Here is a 23,353-nt window from a genome sequence, read left to right as displayed (position 1 = left end):
TTGCACTATCAACGCTACTCCTCAGTTCTTTTGTTCTTATCCATGCTCTTAGTTCATGCTTGTCATGGTGTTTGCTGATGTTTGTGTTTCTTGGATGGTTGACTGTCAGTTCATTTGTAGTCATCTGTGTACAGCGCATTGAGCTCACACCATCATGGGAAGATTTGCTTTACATATTCAGTTGTAACTATTTTTCCTGCTCTTTGAAAAATGTGTGTTGATCTCGTAAACCCTGAAATTGTTACATGCCTGTATGTTCCAACAAATTTCTTTTTTTCTGTTTTTGGTTGCTATTGTCTTTCAAGCCTTCTAAGCTTTAAAATAAGTTTTTAAAAATACTCATCGCGAGCACCTACTCATTTCTATCAAAAGAGATGTTTCATGTGTTATGGTTTTTAACTGTCAAAACGATGATATAGTTTGTCTTCAAGACATCATTCATGAGATCATACAGCTGTCAGACGAAATTCTGACATTTACATACATTGTCAGCATGTTTTCAGAAATGTTTTAAGACTTGGGCAACTTTTTTCAAGCATACTGGCATTCTTATTCTTTGAAAGATTTGTGTAGTTTGTATTCATATTCTGTTAAAATGCTTTAGCATATTGAGAAGGGGAGAGATAGAGAAAGATGTTCTTTGGATATGTGTGCATCCATAGAAGTCATGAAAAAGAAATCTTTTTAAAAGAAATGCTTTTTAAATCTGATGGGGGAGGGAAATCTACAGATAATCCAAGTTGGTGGTGCTGTAATGCACTTTGATCTCTGATGTATGTAGACTGTATTTCTGAGGAGTGCACGCGGTTGCCAAGGATTGCCTCTTTCTGGCAAGCACAACATTATTTGTATTTTCTCTCACCCTGCCCCACCCATTCCCCCACCCCCTGCCTAAGATGGGAGTATTGATCCTCTGGCGGAAAGGGAAAGAAACATTAGTGCATGAGGAAGATTAGAGGTCAGGGCAGAAAAGGACTTCATCTACTGTGAGGGTATAATTTTTTTCCTTGAATATCTCCATCAAAGCCAAAGTGGAATCTAGTATTATATTTGCTGAAAGATGTCTAGTGCTAAGGGATTAACATGGTTATTCATCTTTTTTGAAGTATCCCACCTTGTTTGTCAGCTTTTTTTGTTCCGCGAACTTGCTGATTTTGGTATACTGTTGTTGTCAATTCAGGGCTGCAGATGGTACATTAACACAAGGGTAGGATGCTTTCCAAATAATAGTGATACACATTGTTCCCCATCCATAAAACGCAAGAGATTTTTAGATCCCCACTTAAAATTCTTGTAATCTTGATCATCATTGTCAATAAACTGTTTAAATTAAGAACAATATGCTTTTATATGTGCAAAACTATCAGGAACATTTGCTAACAAGTAATGATAAAACTGTCAACTTTCATGTGTTTGTCTAATTTCATGACAGGAGACCTATGTCATGAACTCTTATACACTTCCAGAACCCTGACACCAAATTGTATACATTTTCATACCCATGAGTCATATAGATGATTTGTGCATGGATTGGTCTGATGCACCTAGAGTAGTGTTGCTTGTCTGCTTTGTGCTTAAATGAGGAGAGGGTGAAGATAAATTTTAGTTTAGCATTGTTGGGCCATCTTGTGGGATAGCAGCAGATGTGCTCAGCATTCATCCAGGCAAATACATCTGTTTACATATTCTCTCTCTTCCTCTGAATTTGCATGGCAAATGTACACACAAACACCCACGCACATGCAAGTATCCCAATCCAGTGGCACGCAAACTCTTATTTAATATGCTAGGACTCAAGAGTCTGTGCTACAGGATCAATAGCAGTTTGGAAATCCACCCTGTTAGGCCTTCAATAACATTTCCATGAGAAAGATTACTTGTGACATTCCAGAAGCATCAACCTAGTGATCAGTGTCAGAGGATGGCAACCACATTCTTCTTGAAGACAAATTGAAAACCAGCATGTTGGAATTCCTATTTGCTGGTATCCATACACTATAAGTAATTCCTATTTGTGATTAATTGCTGGAATGACGTAGGGGGAGGGGGAACATGTCAGAACAAGAGTTCATTCAAAGGACTACCCGCTTGTCAGATGACAGTTAAACATCTGTTGTAGTTATTGTAAACCACTGCTAGCTCTTGCTCTGGAGGGAGGAATGCTGTCTAAACAAACAGTAACGTTTTCATAAAAGTCAAAGTGGGAAACCAGGCCTTTTAAAGATAGTAGATGTTTCCCATGCACTTCTCTGAAAGTTTTAAAATAAATTTTGATATTGGTGAAATAAACATCAAATTCCTAATGCAAAGCTTATGTTAAAATTGAGCTTGCACAGATCACTGTTTTTTTTATAATTGATGATTCACTTCTTTAAAAAAAATGATTGCCTTCACATTTAAAAAAAAAAAATTTTTTTTTAAAGCTGAATGGATTCTACTTAACTTAATGTTGGACAATTCATCATAAATGGGCTTAAGTTCTTGTGGCAGATTTTGTGATTTGGTGTTTGCAAACTAACATCCTAATTTGTAGTTCAATTTTGCAGTATTGTGTATGACCACATGAGCTGGGATACTACTTTAGATTTAAAAGGAGTTTGTGCCATCATGAACTGAAAACTGAAAGTTTATGTGAGGAAACTGTGCCACTTAAGTGAAATAGAGAATCATTCAAGGGGGTCCCTTGAGAAAGCTGTGGCCATCAGTTCAGCTGGATATGTGCACTTAGCATTGATTTTTCTGTAAGTGGTGTGTCTTGTTCCTTGTTATTTCTATGGATACCGCTGCTTGGGTTCTTGGAAATTGCAGCAGAAAATTCTTTGGTCCAATCTTAAGTAGAAGAAATTCACCCTTACCCCTTCTTTCTTCATTATTTGTAAAGATTCTGGATCCATATCTCAAACAATCTTTCGTTGCATTTAGAAGCCACTGCAGGTTCTGAATGTGATGAAACTTAAATTTGTAGATATCATACAGTCTCTGACAAACATGGGTAAATGACTTGCAAGGTTTATATGGTATAAAATAGCAGTACAGCTATTATCACCTAACGTTGGGTCATTTGACAGAAAATTTTAAAAACTTCTTTACTCATACTGATTGATAGTTTGGTTTATGTGCTGTCATTAACTGCAGCATTGCCCAATAGGTATTATATGATCAGGATTATTGTAAAAATTATTCTCTGAAATGAGTAAGTAAAACCAGAGTCCACACAGAGTATAATGTATAAGAGGAAAGGCACACTGTACTCAGTACATTGACCTGTATTAGAACATGCTTTAGAGCTCTTCTGTTTCGTGCAAGATGCATGATGGACGCCCTGTTCTATTAAACGCTCAAGTCAGTACTTAAGCACTTTGTATTGTGTTTTCTATTTCTCTCTTTAGCCAGGCAAAATTCACAAGCTTTCATACTGAAAATATACATTTAAAACAGCAAATGAGATAGCATTATGATGCAGCTGAATCGAGGGATAATAAAATTCCTACATGAACTGCATAGAAAAGGTATGCCAGTAAATTATTTAGATAACCTCCCCACTGTCTAATTTGGGGTGCAAGACATGCTGTCTTTACTGGCAGTCCTTCACCGCTGATATGGTTTTGCAGTCTTAAAATATATATTTTACAAGTATCCTATTGTTTAATTGTAGTAGTCATAGCTTTTGTTCCTTCTGGCAGTTTGAGATGTTAATAATTTAAAACTCATAAACTAAAACAAAAACAAAAAAAAATAACCCCACTGGATTGAGCTGTCATCTTACAGTTAATCCATACAGGCTCAGCTTGTTCATTCACAACCAGATCTTGAAAAAAACAGTGCTCAGAATGATTTCTCGCCATCCTTCATGTAAAGTGCATAGGGCTGGTTGACATTTGGTTTTGGTGACATTTCAAGACATGATACAAAATAAAAATATTCATCAAATGACCCATGACCTATGTTGTAGGAAGCATGTTTGCCTTTTCCTCCATTCACCATTGCTCACTGGCAGATACTGATGTATATAGGTGCAGTTAACGCTGGTTGATTTTGAAAAACTGAAGAAGTTTTCACTGGTTATTAAATTCAATGTCTTGCATATACCAGCACATGTAACAAAATGAAGGGTTCTTATGTATTATTTTGCTGTCTTGTAGTTTGATTGTTGGCATTGTAATATTAGTAGAAGTGGTATATGTTGAGGGGGAAGTAACATGTAATACATAGGTAAGATTTCAACTGCTTTGCTTCTAAATCATTAATGTTCTAGCAGGTAAAAAAAGGTAGTCATTCCCTAACCCTTTTTGGCTCATTTGGGGAATAAGATGTTGGAGACTTCACTTTTCTCTGGGACAACTTTTTGTTAGAGAGGTGCCCATCTTCCTCTCCCTGCTTTACCATCCAGAACTCTCTGTTGTCAGGTACCCATTCCCAGCAGCTGGGTCACCTAAGGAAAGTTGGCTGTATTGAACTGGTGTGCCTTTGGGTTCAGATTCCAGTAGTCTAACCACACAGCCATCCACTTCCCTTGATATTCTAGTAATTATTGTCTCACTCTTCTTTGTGAAAGTTTGTTTTTTTTAAGGTTATGTGTTTATGTGTGGTAAGTGGCAAGTTGTTGGTGCATTTAAAGCTTTCAGTATTCCTTTTGATGTAATGATGTGAAGAGGAAATTGATTTGGCATCAGGTGCAGTATATGTTGAATCTTTTGCTGAGTTCAGATTGAGACAATTTTATGGTTTGAAAAGCATAGCACTCGTTAAAGTATGAGAAGCATGTGACCAGAAAACCTGGGACTACAGCTTTGTAATAACAACTTTGCACATCTGGGTTGAAGCAACAAGTATTGTCCATTCAGAGATTACTACAGTGAGGAGCATAGCATAACTAACACATTAAGGCAGAACTTTGGGAAGTAACTAAACTTAGTTTGTGTTTTGTTGAGGAGATAAACAATAGGAATCGTAACGTCAACTCAAGTTTCTATAAGAATTTGCTATAAAATCACATCACATGTTTATTACAGATTTTCTCTCTATATAGATGTATGCATGGATGTTAATAGTAGAAACTTGGGGGGAGGTGTATGAGATTGTTTTGAGTCCAAGCTTTAAAAGAGAAGGTAAAAAGGTAATAGCAGGACTGTCACAGCAATAGATCAGGGCGGTGCCCATCAGACCTTCATAGTTCACCTGATAAAAGCAGTGCAGCCACTAATCACTCAGTGTTTGCAATGCAGGTTATCACAGATCCATCCTTAACAATGTAAAAGAATTCTGGAATGCTATTATTTTGTTCTTCGTTTAAAAAAAAATGCAGAATTTTTTTTTTTTGGTGTAACGAAAATCTGGCTAATGGATTTATTGACGTGAATGCAGGTGAGAAGACTGGATTTTTTTGGCGTTGATAATGTAAAACTTTCAGCTACTCGATCTAGCACTTAACACATTTGGCTTTTGGTATCTTTGTGGTTGTACTTCAGTGCAAGTGGTGATTTCATGTTACTTGGGGCCATGATTGTGTGTACAAGTCTAAACAAAAGTACATCTATGCCATTGGCATGGATGTGCAGAGATGTAGGATTTTTTTTTTTAATAATCAAAGGGCTGTGTCTTCAAATTGTGATGCACACTAAAAGGACTATCTTTCCTCCATTTAAAAGCTGATGTGAAGGAAGTGCTACACATTAATGACTCATGAGCTGCTACAGGTGACTGGCTGCCATCAACTGTGCTGGTGTTGCTTAATGGAATTTATTGATTGCTGATTGTGAATGCATGTATATGTGCACCACACAATACTGATACTGAATACTTGAAGAGTAAGTGGGAAAATCATAAGCTTAGTCTTGCCAGCCATCAACTACTATTGGACAAAATGCTGTTCTTTGTGCAGCATTTCAGACTGAAGGAAAGCTGTACCTGATTTTGGAGTTTCTGAGAGGCGGGGACCTTTTTACTCGTCTGTCCAAAGAAGTCAGTAATTTGCTTGAAGAAGTGCTGCTTAAAAATTTTGCCATAAGCAAGTTCTTATAGATCTAGCTCTAGTAATAAGACATAAGCATGCATGTATTTTTGTTGTGGGCATCATTGATAAATTTTCCTTGAACATTTGGTTTCATATATCTTAGCCATTTTATATTTGAAGCTTTGTGTAATTTGCTTGATTCCCTTAATAGAATGCATGGTAACATACAGCCTATAGTTGCATTTACAAGTTTGTTGTACAAATAAAGTCGAAAGCATCTTCAGATAATTGCTGAGACAATTTTGATGGATACAAATTTTGGATGTTAAACTGATGGTATTTAAATAATCAGGAATGATTTGAGTACAACTTGCACTAATTGGTCCTTCCCATCAGGTGTGTTTTAGCAAAGCTTGCTTATTTCAGTTGCAAAGATTTATGTAACAGTCGTGGCAGCAGCTGGTCTTTTTTGTATACTTAAACAAATTCATATCTAGGCTAGAGGTAACTCAAAATTATGCACACAACTTCTCACTTAATCATGTCAAGGTCGTGGTAACCCAAAATGCTAATGTTTGATGCACCAATCTCCAGGTGATGTTTACTGAAGAAGACGTCAAATTTTACCTGGCAGAATTGGCTCTGGCGCTGGATCATTTGCACAGTCTAGGAATTATCTACAGGGACCTTAAACCAGAAAAGTAAGTCAGACTTTCAGATTTTAATCTTCAGACCTAATACCACCAATCACTCTTTCCTCCCCTGAAAAAGGAGAGAGTGGGTGCTCATGTTTTTCCATGTAATGTCAGTAAAAGAGCTTGAAAGTGTCAAGTATAATTACATTAGTTTACATTTAGATATTAAAATCTTTGTAAAGGTTTCTCCACCATCTACCAGCAACATCAGCTTTACATGTGGTGAATAGTTGTAGGGAAGAAGAAAAGATCAGCTCATTTTGAACTACATTTTAAATTATATGTAATAAGAAATAATCAGGTAGAGGGAGGAATTCACACAAAAGAAAGGTTATAAGACAAAGTATGAAGATGGGTCTTGCTTGCTTTTTAAAAATTTTTAATTATTTGTTTCCTGATAGATGGTCATGGCTGAAACCTGCCTTTTATTTTTCCAGCATACTACTTGACACAGAAGGGCACATAAAGTTAACAGATTTTGGCCTAAGCAAGGAGTCCATTTTTGATGAAGAGAAGACATTTTCTTTTTGTGGAACAGTCGAATACATGGCACCTGAGGTTGTCAATCGGAAAGGGCACAGTACAGCTGCAGACTGGTGGTCATATGGAGTGCTCATGGTATGAATGCATTAGGTCTAAATCAGCTAATATGTGTGTGTGTGGTCTTTTGTTTTTTGCTTTTCTTTGAAAGACCAGATATGTGTGAGAATCATTCTTTTACTGTGTAACTTTAAGATATTGAGAATAAAATTCTCAAAAGAAAGCATACAACTTCAAATAGCCTTGACAACAGTTCTTCATTGGTAATAAGGTGGTTGGTGCATTTCATGGGAATATGAAATGATAAATTTCTTATCTTTGGTTGATGTGGGACTAAAGAAGAGCAGACATTTGATTGATGCTGGAATAAAGCTCTTACCTTTGATTTGTGTATAATTAATTCAATGTCTAGTGATTGTCCAGTGGAAATGTGCAACAGTGTAAGTTCTATGGTGAATTAATAATTTTGAAAGATATGTGCAGAACAGATTCTTTAATGGGTCTGATATCTTGTGTCAGTAAGATGTCGGGAGCAAGTCTATATAACTTGGGCTTATTTTACATAGCATTACTTTCAGTAAGCTTCTTGCACCTCCATTGACATTAGGTATAATACACTTCTGTTGGTCAGTTTGAGATGCTGACAGGTGCTCTCCCCTTCCAAGGAGCAAACAGGAAGGAAACCATGACACAGATCTTGAAGTAAGCGCCATCTGTATTTCTTAGTAGCACAAGCAACAAAGAAATAGTAAAGTTTTTGGGTTTGAGTGCTGCTAGCCCAAGAAATGGATAATTACCCATTACCTATTTCATTTTGTCAGCTTTAATTTACTTTTTAATATAGAGGAATCTTTTATTTTCATGACTATGTATTTTATAACTGTCATTTCGTAAAGGTTTAGGACTCTTTTATTGACTTTGAATAGCTGGCCAGAGGTGTCTGACTTTGTGTGCATGAGATCTTTTCTGGTCATGTTTATGACTGTGGAAAAAAGTTTGGTTGGATCTGTAATTTCTTCCTTTTTTTGTATTGCTTAAAGGGAAATGATGTTGGGCTTAAATGATACATTCTGATTCATTAGTTTATTTTCTTTTATGAAATAGTATGTGAACATGGTGAACTTAATGAATTGGGTTAAAGCTGTGTTTTTGACATGACTGTAAGTAGACAGCTCATTTGCAATCCAGCAAACAGTTGCAGCCCAAAATTTTGATCCGACAAGATTCAGATAATGTATCATTTAAGCCCAACTCTCCATTGATTTTTTTTCCTTAAGAGGGGAAGGTAGAGCATGTTACCACTTTCCCGGCTGATGAGAGAGCTGACATGGTACATGGATGCTCAAAGACAGACTTGTATAATGTTATCAAACGGAGGTGCTTTGTTTTTCCAACAGAGCCAAACTAGGCATGCCACAGTTTCTTAGTCCAGAAGCTCAAAGTTTACTTCGTGCACTATTCAAGCGCAATCCAGCCAACAGGCTTGGTAGGTTGGGTTATTTTTTTTAGCTGTCTTAAACTTACATTCACTAAATTTCAAGGGTTGTCAGTTGAGGAATTATCACTAACAATACAATTGAAGAATAGAACTGATGTCACCAATATTTTATGGGGGTATTAGCAAGCATATGATTCCTTGCAACAGGTTCCTCTCCAAATGGCATTGAAGATTTGAAATCGCATGCATTTTTTGCAACAATCGACTGGGAAAAATTATATCGCAGAGAAATGTCACCACCTTTTAAGCCAGCTGTGGTGCAGACAGATGAAGTCTTCTACTTTGATCATGAATTCACATCAAAAACTCCAAAAGGTATATTGAAGTGTTTCAATTCTTGGATAGCCTTCTCTGGAATTAATTTTGCAGATTGTATAATTACTTTAAAATTTTTTCTTAAAAAGCACAAAATTAGATGTTGGTTTTAGCTACTGTTCTACTACCAAAGGGGCAGTCTCTTTTTTTTTTTCAGAATTTTTGTGTTCTGATGCTTTGTGATTTCTACTAAAACTGGTGTTGCTAGCAATCAGAACAAATTTTTTATTTGCTTGATATAGCTAAATGGCAGAACAGTACAAAAAGATTATCTGCAAAACAGCAGTTATTTTGAACTTGCCAACATTGAGAGAAAGATATGGAAAAGATGATAAAAAAGAAAATCAGTGTCTAATTGGTGCCAAAAGTTTAAAAAAAATTTTTTTTCCAGACTCTCCTGGAATCCCAGCAAGTGCTACAGCTCACGAGCTGTTCCGAGGATTTAGTTTTGTAGCTCCAGCATTACTTGGTGAAACCAAACCTCCAGATGATCCCCTTGATAATCATATCAGCCTAGCTAAGGTAAGAACATGTTTTACTTGTTATGCATGTGTGCATTTAGTTTCACTTGCCAACCACCTTATTTGTTTTTTCCCCATCAGAAACAGTATTGCCAAAGTATGGGATTAAATATTTAACAGCAGTCTTCTGATAATTTACAGTTTGACATCCTAAGTATATATTTACATTTCTCTGTACACTTATGATCTTAGGAATGTGTCCAGGTCCTTATATGTATGGTGTATTCAAATGTGTAGTTGAATTGAAAGCTTGATGCCCTTTACAGTCATTGCTAGAACATATTTGTTTAGCATTCCAGTCCTGCAGCTGTGACACTGTGGCTGTTTAATAATAGTTGTAGGCACTTGTAGAAACACTTATGTACACCAGCTAAACATTGAGCTGTTTTGATGTTTCCTCTTTTCACGCCTTATTTCCTTTCATTGCTGTGCTGAGGTGGATCAAATATACACATTAGCTCAGGCTGTTCTAGTCTGCAGGCATGATCATCTACAGTTATACTGAATTACACATAGAACCCACTGTGTTAAAAGACAAGTAACGGGCATTTTTTTTCCTTGGTTATCATGCACATAAAAGAAGTCAAAAACACAATATCACAGATATGCCCGATTTACATATGGTCCCAGCTTACATAGGGTGAAACCTTCACGGGGTAAACGTATCCATGTACAGACCTTTACATCTGTGTTGTTGACATCTTTCTGTGCATTTTCACCTTTGCATAATAGCATTTTGAGAGGGAGGGGGTATTCACCCAAAGTTGGGGAAACAGTGTCTTGTACTCAGCTTTACCCATCATCATTAAAAAACAATTTGCACCCAGAAATTCTTCAAGGTCCAATAAAAATTTGAATATGGGGGACATCATCTGCGAACTGTAAAGTATGATTTGCACCTTTCGAAGAGTTTTTTGTTGTTTTTTTTGTTTTGTTTTTTTGTTTAAAAACAGTATAATATTTTCTGTTCATTCTATTTAACTCGAATTCCTACAAGGAAAAATATAGTGCTACCAAATATAGAGTTGTTTTTTTTTTCATTTCAATGTATTTCAGCTTCCTGGGGTGAAGATATGCAGTTTCTCAGAAGACTATGAACTTAAGGAAGTAAGTGACATTTCCAGAAATATCCTTCAAATGTTTCACCTTGAAATACCACAGTGTAGGAGAAAGAATGCTTTGTTCATTGAAAGTCTTAGATGTGTCATGTTTGGTTAGCCACTGATCGTTTCCTTTATTTTTCTTCGGTTGAATTTTACTGGTGATGATGTAATAAGATAGGATGTTTTGTTTTTTTTTTTCTTTTCAATGAACCTATAGATCTACCTTTTCTTAAATAAAGAACCAGAAATATAGATTGGCCTACAGTAAATCTTGAGAATCAGAACTGAAGCAATAGTGCAAGAACAGGTGACTTGAAGAAACATTTTCCCCTCTGTTAATAAATGTTACAGGACATCGGCATTGGTTCCTACTCTGTTTGCAAGAGGTGTGTGCACAAAGTTTCGGGCATCAGCTATGCAGTAAAGGTAACCATCAATTACTAACATCAGTATTTGCTGCTAGTACATGCCTGCGTGTATATTTTTTGTGTGAGAGTGTGTGTGCGTGTGTTTTTGTATTTTTTTTTGTTTTTGTTTTTTTCTCAGAAAATGCTATTAAGAAACTTTTTGTTTGAAGGAAATGGGATTTGTATTTTAGTGGGTTTTTTTTGTGTGGTTTTTTTTTTTCAGATCATGGACAAAGATAAAAGGGACCCTTCAGAAGAAGTGGAGATTCTCTTAAGGTTTGGACACCATACCAATGTGATCACTTTGCGAGATGTGAGTTAATGTGCATAATTATATTATTCTATTATTTTGTATTCTCAGCTTTTACACACTTTTCCATTTGGGAGCACTTTTACTAAAGGTCTGTTTGTGTGTTTCTGTACTTTCATGTGTGTGTGCACATAATTAAAAATAACAAACTAGATCAAGTAATGCATTACAGCTATCTTCAAAAGGTAGTTTATGTGTAGACTTCATGTACTTTAAAGGTTGATGTTGGCAAATTATGTTCTGTCATCCGTTCTCTGTTTTTGCCTAATAAGGGATATGTCACCTGTCTTGCATAGGTTTATGACAATGGAAGCAAAGTGTATATGGTCACAGAGCTAATGAAAGGTGGAGAACTCCTAGACAAAATTTTGCGACAGAAGTTCTTTTCTGAGCGGGAAGCAAGTGCTGTTCTAGAAGTTGTTACCAAAACAGTGGAGTATTTACATTCAAATGGGGTAAGTTGTTTCCTTGGCACTTTTATTTCGCTGCTTGAGAAGATTTTCTAGCTGTAAATGTCTTAATGGTTCACACCTGCTGTGGCACTCCATGACACTACTATGAAGGGCATATCTATTCAAGAACACAGTAGAAAGACAAATATTCAAACTGGCTTCCTGCGTATACAAATTGATCAGTCGTGAAGAGAGCTAGCTTATTTGTGGGGAGATGACGACAGGTAGAGGGGAAAGGTGTGCCATCGGGGGGTTTTAGACATAAAGGGGAGGTTATCTTACACATCCTGATGCAACCCACAAGAAGAAAAGGGGGATAAATGTGTGGATAATTTTATCAGCTTTGTGATAGCTGAACTGTCAGGTTAGTGCCATGTAGGTCTGGAGAAGGCTGTTAACTCATGGGCAGGAGTGTTAATTTTCCTGTGCAGGCAGGAGGAAGAAATGCATCTGCGCCTGTGCTTTTGAGAAAATGGCAAATAATTTGGCAGGTCTTTCTGTGATGTCATTTGGCGACAAAACCGTGCATACTGATGAATGTGACTTATTGAATCTACTAAAGAAAGGAAATGTTAATTCACCTCTCGTCATATTTCAAGAATGAGAACAATTGAAAACTTTAGTTTGAGAGTTGTGACAACTCGGTGCAGCACACCCTGTACCACCAGGCATCTCGCGTGAACAGTGATAGTCGGTACAGGGGGGCTTGGCCTGTGGTCTCATCCGGGTCAGCACAGCTTCACTTTCCCGCCTAAGTGGTGGCTCTTGTCCTCTTTGATGGAACCTATTTTGTACATTAGGTGAACTTTTCTGTGCCATTTTCAGGTGGTTCACCGGGATCTCAAACCGTCCAACATTTTGTATGCTGATGACAGTGGTTCACCTGAGAGTCTTCGCATTTGTGATTTTGGCTTTGCTAAGCAACTAAGAGCGGAAAACGGCTTGCTCATGACACCCTGCTATACTGCCAATTTTGTTGCCCCTGAGGTGAGGGTCAAATACTGTGTTTAAGCTGACACCAGTTCTTGTACTCTTGCACATCCACCCATGCATGCTTAGTTTAATGATATGAAAGATTATATTAGATACCAGCACACAAGATTGCTTTTTGTAAAACGAGTAATTTTTCTGTGTTCACGTGAAAGTGCAAGAAAATGTAATAAAATGAAACCAAAAAGACTAATTTTGAACCATGTTTGAATTCCTAATAAAACAGAAGTTTCCATTTATTGTTACAAAATATTCTTGATTCTGTCGATCACACATTTAAACTATCACACAATGTTACCAGCCTTTTTGCTTCTGTGCAGGTTTTAAAATGACAAAATTGATATATGCTATGGAATTTTGTGCAGGTGTTAAAAAGACAAGGGTATGATGCATCCTGTGATATCTGGAGCTTGGGAGTGTTGCTGTACACCATGCTGGCAGGGTAAGCATTGCCTCATCCCAGTTTGGTGACTGTAGTAAGATTCTTGTTACAGGGACAGAGGGAAGGGGTGAACATGCAAGGATCCTGACACATTGTTTTATTGTTTCATGAATTACCAGTTTATGATGGTGTATCTTTGGGACGATTTTATGGAGTGTTATATGGGAAGCTATTTTGAGTTGCTCTGCTGCAAGGAAGTCTTATAAGAAGCAAGTCTGGATGGATTATTTAAATTCTGACCTTAATATTAATCAGAAGAAAAGGGTCTAATCCAGTGGTTCTTAACCTGGGTTCGATCGAACCCTTGGGGTTCGGTGAGTTGGTATCAGGGGTTCAGCGGAGCCTCCGCCACGGAGGTCAAGACACACCCGCAATTCATGATGACACTAAAGAAGGGTTCGGTGAATGTGCATATGAAACTTGTGGGTTCGGTACCTCAAAAAAGGTTAAGAACCACTGGTCTAATCAGTTGTAGCAGAAGTTGTGGAATTCACTTGGATTACTGTTTTTATCAATACTGTATGTATTCTATGTGCCTAGTAAAATTACAAGTTTTTGCATATGTTTTGGAAATGGATCTAAATTAACATGTATCAGAGGTGAAAATGGTTGAATACAAATGAAGAAATATCTGTCATGGTAGGAAAACAAAGAGGACAGCATTTAAGATTAAATTCCGACAGTTTATTAGGAACAGAAAGCAGAGTAACAAAAATACATTGCTGGACTTAATCTCTGGTCTTTTTTCTTTGAAAGGTGTATATCAACAAGTTTTTTTGTCACAGGCACACACCTTTTGCAAATGGTCCAAATGATACACCAAATGACATTTTAGCACGCATTGAAGAAGGCAAGTTTACGCTTGTTGGTGGTAACTGGGATTCAGTCTCCGCCCCAGCAAAGGTCAGTGTTTCCACTTAAAAAAAAAAAAAAAATCTGATCTGTCAAGTGGTTTTTAGACTGGTTATTTAACTTTATCATTTGGGTGGACAACTTAACTGATTACTTGATGTTAGCACAAACAATTAATGCTTCTTGTTAATTTTTATTTTGTGCAACATAATTTTCTTTCCAAGGTTGTGTAACTAATAATAATTTAAACTGAAATGCAAGCATGATCAGAGAAGCATGTGTTGTAGAGGTGCAGGATTAAGATCATGCTTGCCTTCCCACATGCCTACCCCATTTTGTCTGAGAAACCAGGCATAGATAAATGCAATCTGTCTCATAATCAAAACAATTTATTTTTCCAAGGGGAACTAATAACTTTTGTCTTGCCATAAAGACAGATGTAGGCTGCTGTAAAAAAACATTGGAAAAATTCTTTTTGTTTAGTTTATAATTTTGAAAGATGCTAAAGAATTTTCTTTCTCTTTTTCTCACACTCAAAACCACACTCATGCACCTACAAGACGAGAAATGTTCAGGCTTCCAGGTCTAGATGGCCATTTTCAGGTGTTTTTCCTCTAAATTTTAGGATCTAGTGAAGCGGATGCTGCACATTGACCCACACACTCGCCTGAGTGCAGCTCAGGTGTTGAAGCACCAGTGGATCTCGCAGCGCCAGATGCTACCACACCTTCCCTTGACCATACAGGATGCTCAGCTTGTAAAGGTAAATGATTGACCTGTTTTCTAATGATCATGGTGTTTCTGTCATGTGGGCAGTCCTGTGGCACAACGGTTAGCGCCCGTCACAAATATAGTGAGGGTTGGCTCTCCTGGATTCAGCTCTCGTCTCAGCCACACTGTTCTTACTCTGCATGTTGCATCTGTTTACAGGGCTGGCTGCCTTGCCGTTATATAGTCTTAGTTGCTGGTTGAAATGCCAGTCTCCCCCACCCCCTGGCTTCTTTTGTTTCTGTCATGTCTTTGTCATGGTCATCTAGCAATTATCTCTCACATCAGGATATTTTCTGTCTGTAGAGACCATTTTTAATACTTAATCACCTCTGACAAACAAAAATTTAAATATAAGTATGCATAAATTTAATTTTTTCCGAATGGTGGGACTTTTTTCTATCCTTTGGAGCCTCTCTAGACTTAAAAGACAACTGTATAAAGTAGTACAATGTTAGTAGTATGTTATAAATGTTATATGTTATATATGTTATAAAGTAGTACAACACTCTTATTTCTTTTCCTCCCCCCCCACAGGGATCTTTGGCAGCTACATTTAAAGCTTTTAATGCCCAAAACATCAACAAGGCTCAACTGGAACCTGTGGGTGCTTCAAGACTTGCACAGCGGCGTGGTAAAGCTCGTCCGAAGTCATCCACTGCATTGTAACACCTCCATCAGAGGAGTAGACCCCAGTCTGATTTCTCCCAAGTTTTCCTTCGTATACAGCAGCGACTATCCCTCAGAGCCACAACAAATGCATCTCTTCTTGTTGGAAAAGAGGAGATGCATATTTGTATCACTCAGCAGGAGTGAAAGAAAGTGATACCACATACTTACCTGCAAGTTTGTATTTTTTTTTTTGGTCTCCTTTTTCTTGCTTAGGCACTTAAAATATCTTTGTGAAATGTATCACTACAAAGTTAACACAAAGTCTGAATATCAGCTTTTGTAGATTTCTACTTGTGAGCAGATGGCATGTGAAATCAAGAACATACAAATGGCATGAGTGATTATATTTTTTGTCTTTCTCATAGCTCGTTCTTAAACTTTTGCTTGTCTTTCTGACTTGCTTTGACTACCACTTTTTCTTATTATTTGGTGAACTTTCACAACTGACAGAAGTCCTCCGATGGTGACAGTGATTGTTACAAATGATGATGCTCGAGCAGCAGTGTTTTCCAGATGTTGACTGCAAGAGAGAATGAATTATAAGAAAGGAGACTGGGCTGCAGACTAAATGAAGGAATAGTGTTTATTTTGTGAAAACTGGTCACAGACAACGGAAGTACCATACTTGTTCAGTATGGGTAACCACTGATAAGAATTTTTATGAGGTTGGATGGGCTTGATTTGAAGGGCAAATCTTCCATTTCATCTTGAGTGTATGTATTTGCTGTAGTGCAGTTGATTGTAATCAGTGCAAGATTTTATTTTGCTCATAAACTCAACCTTTGAAAGGTTGTCTAAGTAAAGAAATGCACAGAGGTCCTATACGTCCCTTTCTCTGGGAAATTTTTTGTTTGTTTGGTTTTTTTTTTCCATCTAGGATGTTGGACAGCAGCTATCTTGGTCTACAGCAGTGACTGTAGACATTTGTGATTGAGTTTGAGTGATGTCTGCTATAAAGACAACAGGTTTTTGACAGCTATTTGACCCTCTTTTTTCCGACTGCCAATGTAACCCAGTAGTTTTGTAAATCATCATCACTTTTAAAATTTTGCTTGGTAATATTATCCCAGTTACTGATGTAAAATTATTACAAGTCTTGTTTATTGAATTGCATAATTTTGAAAAGTTCTACACTTCCTGATGTACTTTTCTAAAACAACATCTAAGCTAATTTTGTTTAATTGTTTATCAAGATGATTCTAATACAGGGTTTTAATTTTAGATGCTTATCTACATAGGAGTTTGCTGCATCATTGTAGAATCATTCTGCGTAGCAGTGTTAGTAGTTTATTATCTACTTGATAAGGATTGCTGTGATTGTACTTGTTTAGCATACAAGGTGATGTTCTGAAGTAAAAATCTGAAGGGGTACATGCAATAGAAGTTTTGCTGCACAACATTCAGAATCTCTGAAACAGCTCCAAAAATGCTGGCATACTCTAGTTTTAGGACCAGGACTAATGACCTATTGCTCTGATAAACTGTTTACAAAGGGCTTCTTGGCATACTTTGTGAAACGTGACAGTTTGGCAACTGTTTCAGCGGAGCATTTTAGAGAAATTTGCCAGAGAGCTGCATATCAACAATATGTACCCAGTGGAGGCTTTTGAAGGGTGAGGGCAGAGTTTTCTCAGCATAGTTGTAGACATGGTGTTGTGGGCTTCTCTGCATTTGGCTGAAGCCTCAGTCAGCCAGCGCTCCAGTTCTGGGTTTTGAGGGTCTTGGGCTTGTTTTGTGATGAAGTCAAAGGTTTGATGTCTGGCCTCTAAACATGACCTGTCTAGGTATTAACTTATGAGTGGCACAAATGCCTTGATATATCATGATGTGAGAGTTCATCATTCATCAAAATTTTTCTTTTCTTTTTTTTTTTTTCAGAATCCCTTTCCTTTGCAATGATAATCATTAATGCTATAGACTTCTGCATAGTGGGTTTTTATTTTTCAGAAGCCAAAAGGGTGCTGACACTAAGTACTGCCAGCTCACGTTTTGAAGTTGCAAGAAAAAATGTGCGTGTGCCTTTTTAATCAAGCACTTGCTTGATAACTTACAGATAACACAAACACACACAGTTGAAATTGGCTGGCAGGTTTTATTTTCCACATTTGACGATTCAGATTAGTTCTATTATACTTGAAACAAAAGAAAGAAATATCCTTTCACATTATGGTGAAAAATGTATGGGAATTTAGCCTATGACTTTCCATCTTGAAAAAAGACGTTGCTGCTTTGTTTTTCAGTAAGGTTGTGAAGTTTAAAGCATGCTAAAGGTTAATGACATTTTGCCTTGAACATTTTTGTGTTGCAGATAGACTAGAATGGTTCATGCTTTTCTTCACAAAACACTCAGTTTACACTAAAATAAGAGAGGAAGTAATGAGGAATACTTTGGATGGTTTCAAGGGAGTGAAGTACAAAAAGCAACATTTGTTTTGCCCCATTGTTTTCATAACCTCATTCACATTTAACATGTATGCATGGTCACAAGTTCATTATAAATCATAAAAATGACCCCAGCATTGGTTTAGAAGCTCAATATTGGAATGAATTTATGTGTGCGTTGAAGGTGCTACATGGGGGTATAAAACATTGTACATGCTGAGGCAACTAATTTTGTCCAGAGCTGAACCACAATTTCAATTCATGCACAGTCGTGCCTGTTGCTCATACTCCTTAATATTTTGCATGAAATGAGCACTGCTAATTAGCAAGCAACAGTATAGATTTAAATCTTGAAATATGTGCTTTTTCTTACAGTTTCTATTTCCTCTTGTTATTTCTTATCCTACATCCTACAGAAAAAAGCATTTTTATTTTGTCGGTCTTGACTAATTTACTTGGCTTTGTTAAACGGGTCCTCTGCGTGTGTGTGTGTGTGTGAGAGAGAGGCCTAAGTTTCACAGTAACTCATTGGGAAGTAATGAAATAATAGACTGTGCTTCATCATCAAAATAATGATCTTAATGATCATGAAAAGTGGCTGAAATCTTGATATTCTGAGAAAAATGCTTTGGTGGTAGATCATTAATCTTTGAGAGTGTAATAATCTTTGGAATTTAAAAAAAAAAGGTAGAGGCAGGGTTAAACTTTCAGTTGCTTGACATAAGGTGTTATAGATCTCACATTTTTGGGGGGCCTGCTAAAGGCAGTGCGATCTCCTCTATTTTGCTGTCTTTCCATCCCCAACCTTGTAACAGATCAGGTACACTTCCAGCAGCTAGATAAACCAGGTGGACATAAGTTGCTATTTCATTTACTTGCTGGTGCGCATTACTCTAGTTTCAGACACAGGTGCTCTAATCACTCAGCCGTTCAGTGTACTTTCATTTGAATAAACATATTTGAGATGGAAACTATTTAAACAAAACAATGTGAAGGATTCTGATCATTCTTAGAATACATACTTCATTCCTCATTGCGGTCATTAACAGCTTATTCAAGTTCTTTTTTTCATTATGATAAGTTTGTTTTAAATCTTGTATATAAAGCAGACGTGGTTCAGCAGTAGGTATAGCATACAAGCAGAAGTGTCTTGATTCGTGAAAATGGCAAATCAACAAACCAACCATATCAGCACCACATTGTACAGGGATGGACAAAGTAGGCTTGCAATCCATCCCCCTAAAGTCATTTTATTAGTTAATGAATTGGTGCTTGTGATTTTGCATGTTACTTCATACATGACTGGCCAGCCCAGAATGTGTTGTTTTTTTTTTTTCAGGTACAAAATCATGAGTCTTATGATGATAAATTTTAAATAATTCTAATAATAAGGATTTTGACCAGGGTACATAGCTTATAAACTCCAAGTGAAAGCCTCTTTATCTGTAGACAGATGCAGTGAATGGTAATAAGTTAATGCTTGTAGGCTTTGTTGTAGAGATGTTTATAGTAATTTTTATTAATCATTTTATAGCATTTTGTATTTAAGCAGTGTCATGTATTTTGCGAATATGAACATGCTTGAAATTTTGCAGTTACATAGAATTATGTAGTTGCTGCTTGTTTTTTTAATTCTACATTCAAACAGGATTAGAAGCAAGCAGAAAATCAGTTTTCAAACTAATGCAATCTAATTGTTAACCTTGTTAATAGACTTTAACACAATGTTTCTTTGATCTGTGACAGTGGAATTGGTGGGCTAAGGAATTTTAGCATTTTTTTGTTTTTTCTTCTATTTATTCCCTTTTCATGAAATGAAAAGACTGATTTTGATTGCTGTGTTCCTGGCAAAACATGAAAGAATCAGGTGTTTATTTGTGTTTTTTTGAAGTGACCCTTACCCTACACACAGGTATGAAAATATGAAGTCATGACAAAACAATGATGGTGTATCAACATTTTGAAGTGGAGATTGTACTAATGTCACTGGGAAGAGCTGAAAGTGAGAGTATGAGAGGTTTTGGAGGGTGGGGGGGGAATGTGTGCTTGGCGTTAATTTGTATTATGACAATGGATACCTAATAAGTTAACAAAAACTGACAAAAAGTTCTTTATTTTGTGTAATACAGTTCATTATCTTGCTGTTGGAGTGTTAAAAAAATTATATTTTTGTATTTTATTTCTGATGATTGTGTAACAATACATACCTTTGTTGTTATCTGCTTATACAAACCTTAATTTCTCATCATAAACCGTTGTTTATAGGACAGTACACAGGGTTTTTATTTTTTATGTGGCTTGCTGTGATGGCAGACTGGTAACTTTGAAGTCGCCATCCTATCACTTTTAAAGATGCTTCCATTGTTGCTTTCACTCCATGCAGATTTTAACTATGCACTTTCACTTCTAAACATTTTCTGACCCTCGTATTTTGTAGGCTGTTGTGCAGTCTGTTGATTAATAGATTTACACCTAAAGCTTACAAGAAATATGTTGACACTTTAACACTGAAAAAGAAACTGGTTCTTAATACTGTTTTCCTAGTTATTTTGAAAGATGTTTCATCCATAGTAATTGAATTTTCTGTGGTTTGCAAACTCTTGAGGCTATTTCTAAGAAGCTACAGCAGCAACTAGAGAATACTTACCAGTGCTTTGTTTTCTGTCATGTTTGACTTTATAGACACTGTAGTAATGTATGAACTGCTTTTAATCAAAGTTATAGGATCTGAGTGACATATGCTGTTTTATTTAAAGACCAAACTTCTACCATGTGGCAAAATACAGTTTGACCAATGGGAGGGAGGTGAGGAGCACATACAATAATGGTCATGTTTGCTTACCTGCTTTCATCTAGCCTGACAAGCACCCTTACCTCCCTTCCCGCATTTGTCTCCCTTCTTTCCTATCAAAGGGCAGATGTTTATCTGTTATCTGAACTGTCCTAGCATTTGGAAAACACTGAAAAGTTTTTGTAGAGCACCCTCCAGGGCAAAACTTTGCACAGTCACAGGTGCTTCTTTGGTCTTCATATGTTGAGGTGATCGTAATACATGTAGATGATTTAATGGGTGTGTTTATGAAACAGTTGCTATCACAAGGACCATTTAATACCATTGACTATATACAGGCCTATCATGATCAGTTTCAGTGTAGAAATATTAATGGTGAAATGCTTGTTTCTCAGAATGCATGTAAAAGTGATGTATGGTATTGTGAAAGTCTTTACATTGGTGCCAGCACCAAATATAGATTGCTTTTTTTTTAAAGATTTGATTTACTATAAAATATCTCTTAGTACATAGGTCTCTTTACATGGCATCATCATGTTTTGTTTGAAGCGGAGTGTTACTTGTTTTGTGTATGTATTTGTGTGTGCATATATTGTCAACACCTGCATATCAGTACACGGAGCGATACATCCTCCATATACTGTCATGCGTACATGCATCAGTGCGAAACAGATTGCCTTAAATAGACAATAGATCAGCTGGGCTGTAAGTACCCTGCCTGTGATAAGCACATCATTAGTGACTTGTGTTTTTGATATTGTTCAGTCTGTTATTGATATGTCATAGAACCCCTTACTTCAAGCAGTTTTTTTTTTAACTTTCCCATCAGTGCTTCAACATCAGGATGAGATCAGTAAAAGCCATCCATTTGCAGTCCCTCAAGCCAGGCTTCTTATGCCTGTTTAACATTTCATAAGTGATGTGTTCAGTAATCATAGTTGGGAGCATGTTGGTAGGACAATAATTTTACGCCACCTATTCAAAAATTGACTACGTTCAGGAAAATATTTCGTCCACCCAGGAACTTATGAGTGATGCCCACAAATTATAAAAAGATAAGACTTGTTTACATTCTCAGGACTCAAAGCTCTAGATAATTTTCTTTCCTGCTAAGCCCATATTTCATATGCTTCCACTCTACTCCCTCTTCCTAGTAATTCTTTTAAACTTTGCATACGTCACATTTCTCTCTCATCCAGTCCACCTCCCCGTTTGCTCTTTGACCTCATCGAACAAGGGACTATTACTAAGCTTGTGGCAAGCTCTAACGATAATGCAGGGACGCTTCTGAAGTAAAGGAGCTACAGTACAGAAGGATGTGGCTTTCTGTTTGTCATGTAGGGCACTTGACACTTTAATGCTTGCTGTTAACACAGTGTGTGAGTGTGTATGCGTTAGTATGTACATGCATGCATGAAGATCTCTTGAACAACAGGGAAATGCAGTTTGTTCCTTGGCCACCCAACTAACTTTCCCTTAGATTACAAACCTTTTGGCTTTTTAAAAGTTTAAAATTGTACCCTTTTTGTGTTGATGCTGTGTTTTCTGTGTTATATAGCATATTTATCCTGTCATGCAATTCATTATTTGTTCATATACTCGGTATACCTCATAGGAGTTTATTTTCCCCCTATTTTCTGCATCTCCCCTCACTGGGATGAGCCAAATCAGAGCTGTCAGTTCAAGAGTCAAGTTCTTTCAATAATGTGTTTTATGATGTACAGAAATCAAGAACTAAGATGTAAATATTTTTTAAAGAATTTGACTTGTTTTGATGTTCAGAAGATGCCTCACTGTGCGCGCGTGTGTGTGTGCGTGTGTGAACATCGGCTGCAGCATTCACAAACGAAGTTAGACACGAAGTTTGACTTTTAATGACTGGCGTGGTCTGAGTTGATTGCGAAATGTTGGTAGACATTTGCCGCCGTGCGTTTTCAGTCGTGTGCAAAGCCTGTCACCCGGAACCGCAGCGTGCTGAATGTGTTCGCAATATTCACTGATTGACCCGCAGGACTCTTGGAATCAATAGTGCAAACATTTTCCGCAGGCCTTGGAGACGGGCCCAAAAATCTTGGGCAGATCCCTTAGTCACTGGTGCACGGGATTCACTATGTTCGAGAAACATTGTTCTCACAGCACCAATGTCAGGTAGAACACGCGGTTTGCACTGTTAGGATTGCGAAACTAGTTTAAAATCACATTAGCACGGGGCATTCCGACCCTGTTTCACACCTGCACCATACGTTAGAACCTCGTTACAAACTCCTGAACTGCAATTGGTGTCTTTTTAAATTTCAAAGTGCAGCTTTTATTAACGTGGGTAATTATGATACTTCGTATATTGTACCACCCAGATGCAAAATTATTCATATACTCTAGTCTCGGGCACGCTGGTTTTCTCTGCTTGTACAGTCAAATCTCTCTACTATGCCACCCCGCTACTATACCACTCTCCGTATTATGCCACTTTTGCTCGGTCCCGACTATAAATTCAATGTAAAAAAAAATTTACTATGCCACCCCTACTCTCGCTACTATGCCACTTTTTTGTGATTGTTAAAAGGTACAAGTTGTAAAATTCCGCGCAGTGCTCGATTATTATACTCTATGGTAGTGTGGGGCATCGCACTTAGGGGGATGGAACCTAGCACGCACACAGGGA

At 37.1% G+C, this 23,353-nt stretch overlaps 1 protein-coding gene across 1 annotated transcript in view; it reads left to right on the top strand.

Moving 5' to 3' along the window:
* The window catches only part of LOC112566636 (ribosomal protein S6 kinase 2 alpha-like), a 28,834-nt gene extending 6,383 nt beyond the window's left edge, over nucleotides 1-22,451 (top strand). The window contains exons 6-21 of the mRNA XM_025242908.1: nucleotides 5,882-5,961; nucleotides 6,548-6,654; nucleotides 7,086-7,266; nucleotides 7,820-7,890; nucleotides 8,586-8,674; nucleotides 8,834-9,001; nucleotides 9,393-9,523; nucleotides 10,579-10,629; nucleotides 10,977-11,051; nucleotides 11,256-11,345; nucleotides 11,639-11,797; nucleotides 12,620-12,781; nucleotides 13,150-13,226; nucleotides 14,012-14,129; nucleotides 14,704-14,841; nucleotides 15,384-22,451. Coding sequence (XP_025098693.1) covers nucleotides 5,882-5,961; nucleotides 6,548-6,654; nucleotides 7,086-7,266; nucleotides 7,820-7,890; nucleotides 8,586-8,674; nucleotides 8,834-9,001; nucleotides 9,393-9,523; nucleotides 10,579-10,629; nucleotides 10,977-11,051; nucleotides 11,256-11,345; nucleotides 11,639-11,797; nucleotides 12,620-12,781; nucleotides 13,150-13,226; nucleotides 14,012-14,129; nucleotides 14,704-14,841; nucleotides 15,384-15,515 — 1,829 coding nt within the window. The 3' untranslated portion in view covers nucleotides 15,516-22,451. The remainder of the gene's footprint in view (nucleotides 1-5,881; nucleotides 5,962-6,547; nucleotides 6,655-7,085; nucleotides 7,267-7,819; nucleotides 7,891-8,585; nucleotides 8,675-8,833; nucleotides 9,002-9,392; nucleotides 9,524-10,578; nucleotides 10,630-10,976; nucleotides 11,052-11,255; nucleotides 11,346-11,638; nucleotides 11,798-12,619; nucleotides 12,782-13,149; nucleotides 13,227-14,011; nucleotides 14,130-14,703; nucleotides 14,842-15,383) is intronic.
* Nucleotides 22,452-23,353: the final 902 nt, after the last annotated feature.

Source organism: Pomacea canaliculata, linkage group LG6 (genome assembly GCF_003073045.1).
Source record: "Pomacea canaliculata isolate SZHN2017 linkage group LG6, ASM307304v1, whole genome shotgun sequence".
NCBI lineage: Eukaryota > Metazoa > Mollusca > Gastropoda > Architaenioglossa > Ampullariidae > Pomacea > Pomacea canaliculata.
This window is presented reverse-complemented; position numbering and strand designations above follow the sequence as displayed.